At 30.7% G+C, this 10018-nt stretch overlaps 2 protein-coding genes across 6 annotated transcripts; one reads left to right on the top strand and one right to left on the bottom strand.

Annotated features, from left to right (window-relative positions):
* Positions 1-1947, bottom strand: LOC149478511 (uncharacterized). The gene is made up of 2 exons (XM_089709256.1): positions 1804-1947; positions 1-839 (listed from the first exon to the last, which is right to left on the bottom strand). Exons 1-2 carry the CDS (start codon positions 1819-1821, stop codon positions 543-545), a joined length of 315 nt encoding a protein of 104 aa, XP_089565382.1. The 5' UTR covers positions 1822-1947; the 3' UTR covers positions 1-542.
* Positions 1948-3023: 1076 nt separating this feature from the next.
* On the top strand, positions 3024-9951 carry PICK1 (protein interacting with PRKCA 1). 5 transcript variants are annotated; one of them, XM_089709323.1, is made up of 11 exons: positions 3085-3101; positions 3462-3524; positions 3651-3746; positions 5694-5805; positions 6164-6292; positions 6720-6952; positions 7493-7667; positions 8195-8388; positions 8659-8811; positions 9315-9417; positions 9534-9951. In XM_089709323.1, the coding sequence occupies exons 2-11, from the start codon at positions 3478-3480 to the stop codon at positions 9879-9881; spliced, it is 1590 nt and encodes a 529-aa protein (XP_089565449.1). In that variant the 5' UTR covers positions 3085-3101; positions 3462-3477; the 3' UTR covers positions 9882-9951. The 5 variants fall into 5 exon arrangements, with proteins under 5 accessions (XP_089565452.1, XP_089565451.1, XP_089565449.1 ...); XM_089709325.1 differs by lacking the exon at positions 3462-3524 and having other exon boundaries at positions 3083-3101; XM_089709324.1 differs by lacking the exon at positions 3085-3101 and having other exon boundaries at positions 3170-3524; positions 3601-3746.
* The last annotated feature ends 67 nt before the right edge of the window (positions 9952-10018 follow it).

The following is a 10018-nucleotide window of genomic DNA, read 5'->3' as shown; positions in this document are numbered from 1 at the left end:
ACGGAAAATAAGGTCCTTGTAAACATAGGAGTATCCGTTCGTGCTGTCGAAATAAATAGGCACAAAAAAAAACTATTCGGTAATTTAGTAGGTAGGTAACAGAATGTAGATAATTAGTTTTGTAATAAAAAAATATTGATTGTATCAAGAGTGATAGTGATGCTTTCCTTTCTCTTTGGTATAAACCATTTATATTTATTTTTTCACCAGATTTTACAAACTTACGTATTTTAAATATAAAATCTTTTAATGTAACAATTTAGGTTTGATTAGTGTCGTGTTGTGGTGCGATGCGTCAGAGCGTGACCAACAGACTCTGACGAAAATATCTACGAGTATTACACATACATATATTATAATTGAGTTAGATCTTACGTATTTTTGTTTGGCCATGCATTTTTTCCAAATTTTTTATTATAATCACTGACTTAAATTATATTATTTTTTCTCGAAAATGCTCTATAAAACATCATATTTAATTAATATGCATCAGAACCATCAGAACACAAGACAACCACATCCTCTGTAACAATAAAAAAACTCTATGGCCTTAACGCATTCAATCCTCCCAAATGTCCTTGATCCCGCAACCTCTGTTGTCTAAGCCGTTCTTCAGAATATCCATCTATACCCAACCCGAGTCTTTCAATTAACTTCTCTCCTTTATCTCCATTTAATTCGATAAATTCCCTCCTTCTCCTCAACCCGACGTCTGGGTCAAATATCCATGTTTGATGTTCATGTAATACAGGGAATCCGATTGCGTTAGTTTGTATGAAGGTTCCTATGGGCCCGGCAGCTAGGGAATGTCGGTAAAACAGGACACACAGGAGCGCCACCTGTGGGAGAGTAGATGTCAATTTATAGTTGTCAAATTTTGGCGGGAAACGTTAGACTGATTTTTTTTTCTCTTCATGGCAAGAAGTGACTATGAATGTGACTAGAATAAATAGATCATTAATTATTATCGTTGACATATTATGATTTATTTCTTGTCACTATGTAGAAAAAAAATATACCGCATTTCCATTTCAAGTGCCTAATTAATAAGCTATTAATTATTTCATTAGATATAATTATTAATATTCATACTTAATTAATTAAATAATAATTAAGTTATTGAATACAATGATTAATAAATTACGTGAAGTAAAAGCTTAATTCCAAATTAATGTTAAACAATGTACTGCAAATTGATAATATGTCCACAATCAGAAATAATCGACGTATTACTTAGCACCTCACTAAATGTCTATTGTCTACATCTATTTATGGCATAGTAATTACTAATTCGTAGTTATAAACTGTAACTGTACCATGTCACTTGAAGGTAAATTTGTAGTGTACTAAAATAATAAAATATAATGTTATATATCAGATACATACTTCATACTGTGTGGTAACTGGTACCGAAACAGTTTCGTGTGATATCCAATTCAATAAATTGTTATCATAAACACTTGAATTTTTCGTTGGCTTTTATTTAGCATAAATTATTAATATAAAAAAGAAAGTGCATTTATAGGCATTAAAAATTGTCGTTCTCAAACGGATGGAAATAATCTTTTTAAAAATAATTAAAAAATATAGAGATGTAAATTTTTAAAAGTAGAGTTAGATATATATATTTTAACTGATCTGTATGAATTGAATTGTATTTAACTCTGCATTTTAATCAACTCTACAATCTTAAAAAAAGAAACACTGCAAATTCCACTAATTAATACACTTATTGCTTGCAAATACTTCAGCACTATCATACAAAAACAACCAACAACCAAAAAATAATCACTATACACTCACTATAGTAACAGCTCTCATTTTTTCAACGTCAATACACTCCACCACCCGATATACAACTGTTTGCAAACGGACTTACTTAACCGGATTAAAATGTCGAATTACTTATACTTGCAACACACGACCGCCAAAATAATATAGTCCGTCATTTGGTTCGTTGTGACATAATTGTCTTGGTATGAATGTTAACTTCGTGGTATGACAATGACTGTAGCAGTTGCCGTAAGATAATTTTTATGGCTTTAAATTTTGGTCAATGATTTATTGGTGTATTACGGTCTTTGGCAATAATGAATGAACCTATTTAAGTCTTTTTTTTTTTGTATTATTTTGATACTCTAACACTGCTGAAGCGATATTATAGAAACATATAGCTAAGAAACTATAAATAATTTTAAAATAAAATATTGCGATTATTTTACGGTGCCACAGAGGAAACACATATGCAGACGGACGGACAGACAGTCGTCGACGTCAAAACAAGAATTCCCAAAGTTATGAGATGCCACGGTAAAAAGTAGCCAACGGCATAAAATCGTGAAAGAAAGCCAAATAAAAATAACATACCCTCTTTCACATTAATAATTAATAATATTTTATAAAGATTTTATATTAGTAAGGATATAATTTTAAATAACATACCTCTTAGTACGAAAAGTGAAAACCATGTAACCGTGACATAAGGTTAATATTTTAATTTATACAGAGAGCTAAATAGAGGTCAGAGTGCAGTTTTTGCAACTGCGAAAAATATTAAAATTAGCATTTTACTGATAGAAGAACCTTCATACCTCCTGACTGCGATATTATTTCGAGATTTTGTATTAAATAATACATTTAGTTTGCATACATACAATTTTAAACAGTAGAGTCATAAAATTAATTATCCTAACACTTATATTAAAGAGCTGCTAAAAAATCTATTTGTTCGCCTTGTTTGTAGAGCACTTATTACTTCATTGAACTAACTTCAGAATTCGCTAAATTCAGAAGGACCTTTAGAAATAAGAAGCTTCTGATCACACTCTCCTTTTTAAGCCTTTTTTTATCAAATTCACTGACGACTGAATAAAGTCGACTAAATTCAGTGTAGTGTAATAAGCGCATATGCGTTTCTCTCAATTCGCTTAACATTTTTAACATTGTTAATTCTAAACACGTATTAGACATAATAACAGGATTTGCAAATTATATAGTTGCACTTTCAACACAGTTACACAGCTTGTACAGAGAAATTAAATGTGCGTAACCAGTGAAACTAGCCATTTAAATGAAATTACCAAAATAATTACTACATTCCTGTACGTATGTATATTGTATATCTATCACAGATATCTCTTTTACGAATGATTGTAATAATAAAATAATTATGTTTCATAATATTGTCAGTACCTACTCATAATCTGTGACACTAAACTCAATTAAAAAAAAAACATTAAAAAAGTATTTCAGTTATCATACAAAAAGCGCGCGAAATTTTGGCATTGGTCCTGCTCGTCCTGCTATTCCATTTTTGATTGGTTCCTCATTGCACTGCTAGTTGCCATGCGCAACTGTTTTACCGACATAGTCCCACGTAAATAAATAAAATCGATGAAACTGTCAAGCAACAATCCGTATTTTGTACTTCGTTTTTCTCATAAAATAATATATTTGTACAGACAAGAAGTTTAAAAAATGATGCAAGAATATGACGACGATTTTTTTTTCGAAGAGGACAAAATGTGCGTATTTAAACAACACACTTATTTAAATGTGTTTTATCAATGTTTATCAGTGTACTTCCCTTTTGTGTTGCAGAATATGTTTTATTTGAGTTGGCTGTTTATTTAGTTCATTTTTGTGACCAGGCTTATGTCCCAGAGTGTGCAAATCCATCCTTTTTACGATCAAAATTATTCGTCGAAAATGTTGACTATTGGACACAGTATGTTTGAAGATAAAATGTAATTATCTTTATTGTTTTTTTCTGCATAAACACAGAACAGCTGTTCATAGATAGGCCAACAATCCTACGGGAAATAGAATTTCATGTTATATTTTATTTATTTTTTATTTGTTCATTTATTCAATAGCAAACCTAAAACGGATTTACCGAAAACGACCAATCTTTTAATTCCCATCGATGAAAGGTAACAATCTGTTTTTTTTTTTTTTTCTTACAATTTATTGTTTATTTTTATTTTTTATATTTGTTATATTCAGTGCTTCTGTGGTTATTGAAGATGTTAACATACCAGATATTCCAATACGTCTCGAAATGTAAGTATTTATTTTTATTATTCGCTTAATGATTTGGCTAATTAAATTATTAGTTTATTATTAGTTAGTCTCAAGTTCTGGATATGTTCTGATTAGCTTATCTGTCAGTTAAATTAACAGATATTATGATAATAAATAATAATTATATAAAGAAGTGTTAGATAATATATATTACGCTATTAGTGAATTTTATCAGAAAGTCGTGAAACTGGCCCTTGTAGTGCAAATGAATTTTTCCTCCTAATAACTAATTTCAAATGGAGTGAAAAATGTTTGTTGCTCAATCACGTCAAAACAGCTGAACAGATCGAGATGAAATGTAGCACGAAGATAGATCCGCGGTTACGAACGAAGCCGCGGGCTAATTCTAGCCAAAGCATGTGTTTTAGTTTCATATACATATTTAATTCGTATAAATACAAATACGTACAAATTATGTGCAAAATAATTGCAAACAAAATATTTCTTACGCCTGTTTTTTGCGGTTATTATCTTCTGTTTTGAAATTTGAAGTCGGCTCATTTTAACCACAGACAATTAATAATATAATTATCTACTAGTAATCTGTAGTCAACGTACAAAATAAATACCTATGTAAAAACGTAGTTTACACGTAGTTTTAAACTTGTTAACGTAGTTTTAACTTGGATAACAATAAATAAAGTAGGTACTAATTAATAGAGCTTTTTACAGAATAGAAGATACGGAAAATACAGAATGTGTTTACAACGATTTAAGAAAAGAAAGATACATGTTACAGTACCAGAATCTTATGTAAGTTGAAATCTAGGACATCCCTGCTAGTACCAAAGAAAACCTTATAATATTTTCTAGTATTTAGCTCAATTATTTCATAGGCTAGTTTACTAAGACTTAAGAATGAAAAATTGTTATTATATTTAATTAATTAATTCGACAACATTATAACTAGGTTGAGCTAAATAATGTAAAAATTGTCTATTCATAAGATTGTCTTGTAACTTATTGCTAGAGGCTATATTTGTAGTTTTATAATTGTAAGGAACATTAATTAGGTATTTCTTGTAAATATCATTACTAGTATTAAATCATATCCAACTGCTGTGTTTTATTTACCCTTTCATGTATCATCGATTTATGCTTTAAAATTAAGCTAAAATACATAATTGAAGTATGCTAGTACTATTGAGGTTATTGGAAATGGAAACTGGAAATCCTCGTAAAATTATATTTCCCAAGAATTTTTATTTAATCGAGTTATATCCGTATAGTTATATGTTATTATGCGCGATCACGCATAGATATATCTACTGACTACTGCAAATCCTGCGGATCCCGAGTCAGTAATCGATACAGAATAATATCGGTTCCCTATTTCTGTGGGACTAAAATGTTGAATGTAAACCTCTTATAAAAACTTCTTACTATGTACTTACATAACTATAATATCTGTAACTAGGTAAATGGTAATATCTTTCTAATTAGAATTTATTCCAGGATCCTTTATTTTCACTGGAAAAATATCACATATTCTTCGCAAAGTTATATCGATCAATATATACATATTTATATTATGTAATGATGCTCTATTCACGCACGATTTGCATTAAAAGTAAATAACTGGGTTAAAAATAAAACAATTTACATTCCAGGGGAATGACAGTCACATCAGGTAGCGTGGTATTGACTAAAGATGAAAAAAATCTCATAGGAATTAGTATAGGAGGCGGCGCTCCATTGTGCCCCTGTCTTTATATTGTACAGGTAAATTATAATAATATGTTTTTAATTTTTAGTTTATCAATAAATGTAACATTTTTGAAAAAATAAAAAAATTTATCATGGGGCGTAATTTCAAATCGGGTCGACAAAAATAATCATGGGCGTATCTATATTTATATGTAATAAAATAAGAATATATAATGTTAAAAATGCAGTAATAGTACAGTATTATTTTTTACAATTGATTCACATTTGAAAAAAAAATTCATAAAAACGAAAGCTCACAAATCACAATCATACATTATTTAGATATGTAACTATGGTGTATTTCTTAACGCAGTAATTTGCTAAAAAAATAATTTAAATTTACACAAATCTCAAAGAAATTTTATAATTTCAGATATTCGACAATACGCCGGCTTCCAAAGATGGCACCTTACAAAGTGGGGACGAACTTGTAGGGGTAAATGGTCAGACTGTGAAGGGAAAGACTAAAGTTGAGGTTGCTAAGATGATACAGGCTGCTAAGGTAATTAATATCAGTGTTAGTCATAATCATAGTATATATATAGTCATAACTCATAACCATACATAGTCATAGCACAGACTAATAATAATATACGGTCATAGTCATAATCATATCGTATAGTTGTCGTGGCCATATCGTAAATTTGCTCATTTCATGATATGATTGGCCATTTCACGAAATGCGACTTCAGTTTTTGTATCACAACCTTTTTTCAAAATTTCACGTTGTGGATATTCTTCAATATACTTTTATTTTAAATATTATTTCTCAAAATGCCTTTCACTTTTGCTATTTTAATTTCCTATTTTATATTGCGTAGTTCCGTGATCCGTCGGATAAAAGGAACCTGCAAATTGAAGCATTATTATAATTTCGTTAATTTTTTTTTGTAATATTCCTTGAAGTACGGGGATGGTATATTTTACAGGACCAAGTAACAATAAACTACAACAAACTACACGCAGACCCTAAACAAGGCAAATCTCTAGACATTATAATGAAGAAAATGAAACATCGCTTAGTAGAAAACATGTCGTCCGGTACGGCAGATGCCTTAGGATTATCCAGAGCTATACTTTGCAATGATACTTTAGTAGCGAAACTAAATGAAATGAGAGATACGGAAACTACGTATAAACGACTTGTGGAATTGGCTAAAAGGTATGGTTTATATTTTTTGTTTTCATGATTTAAAAATTGTATCGTTGCCGCGTTGGTTTATTCTTTCGCTCTATGCTTTATGGTCACTCGTTGGCCGTTGGGTCTATCATTCATTCTTTCGTTCGTATATTTTTGTCCGTTAGGAAAAGTGTGTTCGAAAATTGTTATTTCAGCAATATATTTAGTTTGGTACTGTCCTACCTTGATTCTAATTTATTACTTTTTAACTTACAGTACTTCTACATTATATCTACCTTTCCTATTAATAAAACTGTTTTTAATATTCTTAATTTTTTGGTACTTAATCGTTAATTTGTCAACAATTTCACTTACTTTTGTAAGCATAGATAATCATGCATCATTCATCAACCTATTTCTATTTTCATTATTGAGGTAACGAATTTTTCTTTCACCGATTAAAATAGTGTCGTTAATTCTAATTCAATTAGAATTTTTCCACCCTCAACGTTAATATCAAATTATTTTCACTCACATGTAGCTACATTTACACTCACAACTTTCAAATAAAATAAATTTCAGAATGCTAAAATCCTATTTCGATTTGCTCCAAACATTCAAATCCCTTGGCGATATATTTGCGTCCATCGGAGTGAGGGAGCCGCAAGCGAGAGCGTCTGAGGCGTTCACTAAATTCGGTCAATACCATAGACTATTGGAAAGAGATGGCATTAAAATGTTGAAGACTTTGAAACCTGTAAGTTTTTGATGTTAAAAATTAATGTTATTATGTAGATACTATTGTTATTTTTTAGAACAAATTGCAATTTGTGCTACGAGAGCAATTTATAAAACTAACATTCATAATAAAGATTATTTATAGTTAAATTAACTGTACATATAGTATGCAAATTTTGAAAATTCAAATTTAATTGAAAATGTTTTTGAAATATAACATTTTTTTTACTAGAATGAGAATGATCACTTATCTTTGAGGCATATGAAATTATTAACTTACACGTAGAAATTAAAGACTTTTTAACGGATTTTAAACGCGATTTATTCATTATATTATTTTCCCGACGTTTCGAACACTTTACAGCGAGCGTGGTCACGGGGAGACTGAGATGTTATTCGTTACACGTAGATTTTATTTCCACCCTAGAACACTGCAAAAACTTACGAAATCACTTTAATTTTTTTGTTAATTGTTATCAAATGTGTTCGGTCCTTATTTTCTATGCAATATAATAATTTGTCATTTTTCTATAAATATTATTTCAGATATTAGCGGACATGGGAACATATCTACACAAAGCGATACCAGATACCAAACTTACTATACGCAAGTACGCAGACACAAAATTCGAGTATTTATCCTACTGTTTGAAAGTTAAAGAAATGGACGACGAAGAATATGGATATAATGCATTACAGGAGCCTTTGTATAGAGTGGAAACTGGGAATTATGAATATAGGTGAGATTTTTGCGGGATTTTTTGTGACTTTTTTGCTTTTTTTTGTAAGTTTTTGTTGGTATCTCGCGTATTTATATAGGCATAGCTAAGATTTTGTAGAAATTATAGGATTTTTTGTATCTACATTGAAAACACGCTCCAGGAGTATGTATTTTATAAGAATTTGCTTATTGTGTTCAATCCTATTTTTCAATATTTTTTACTGTTCTAAGAATCAAGTATTAAAAATAAAAGAATTTTACAATAATTTTTAACACTTTTTCATGCCAGACTAATCCTTCGTTGCCGTCAAGACGCCAGAACGAGGTTTGCCAGACTCCGATCAGATGTTCTGGTTAAATTGGAACTCCTTGACAATAAAAAGACGCAAGACGTAGCGTATCAGTTGAAAAGGTTCATACAGGGTCTGGCTGTTTATCATAAGTGAGTTTAACTAATTTATGTAGTTTAAAAAGATAAAAAATAAAGCTGAAACTATTGTAATGAGATACATATTAAAAAAAAATTGGTTGTCTGTAAAGTCGGTTTACTGACGATAGTTGAACGTGACAACGTCCGATTGTGCTTCTTTGTCGCTCGTTCCGCGATCTCGCTTGCACTTCAAGCCTTACATGGAACGCCTCAGAGCGAGGTAACGCCGCATGAGTCATGTTTTTTCGTGCGTGCAGCCGGCTCTACCGAATTATAAGATGTTGTCACGTCAAAAAAAGAAAACACTAAAGCTCATGAAATTATTATATTGTCACCTTAAATCTGTCCGTTTATAGTGGGTCAAAATCGAGTCAAAAGAAGTTGATTACATACAAACATACAAGTGAAGCTATTAAACGTGTGTTAATAAAATAATAATCTAGTGGAAGTTTTGTGGATGGAGTATTGATCAAAATGACTAAACATAAATTAATACGAATTTTTGCTACTTTCAGTGAAACAGTAGAACATTTGCAAGACAACGCCTCATTGTTCCCAGTTGAAGTGGATTTATCTCAGAATGCTTTTCAGTACAAATCCACGGCGCAGATTATTCAGGTAAAAATAATAAAATAGAAATAAAATACAGATAGACTAAAATATAAAGATGTTACTTATGAATAAATAATTTAAAATCAAATTAATTATAAGTAATCAAAGCTATTTCCATACAGGACAGTCAAGATGACGAAGAAGAAATTGAATTCGGCAAAGAACTAAAAGAATACCACGATCTATCTGACGAGGACACAACGAAACCAACAAACAGGCGACAAACGAAAGACATTGACAGCGATCTGACAGAACAACTTCTCCCCGGTTTGACAGATGTCAAAAATGACACTGACAGCTCGAAAAATGACAGCATGACAGCTGACAGCCTGTCACTTTTGACAGAACTAGGTTTGGCGGACACGAAGGACGATTTCGGCGATTTTCAAAATGGAATGAACGAATTCGGTTCGAAAGACTCGAATGATGACGTATTCGATAAATTGCTGAGTGATTTGAATATACAATAGTTTAAGAATTTGTTATGATTGTGTGATAAATAAATGTTTATATGTTATTATTATTCTAAAATAAAATATTAATGAGTAATTTTCGACTTTTCATTTATTAACCCATTGAGCCCCGAACGGCCAGATCCGGCCGCGTT

The sequence above is a fragment of the Colias philodice genome, chromosome 22, assembly GCF_061535455.1.
Source record: "Colias philodice isolate Cphi_HAF_F1 chromosome 22, ilColPhil1 Martin Lab GWU primary, whole genome shotgun sequence".
NCBI lineage: Eukaryota > Metazoa > Arthropoda > Insecta > Lepidoptera > Pieridae > Colias > Colias philodice.
This window is presented reverse-complemented; position numbering and strand designations above follow the sequence as displayed.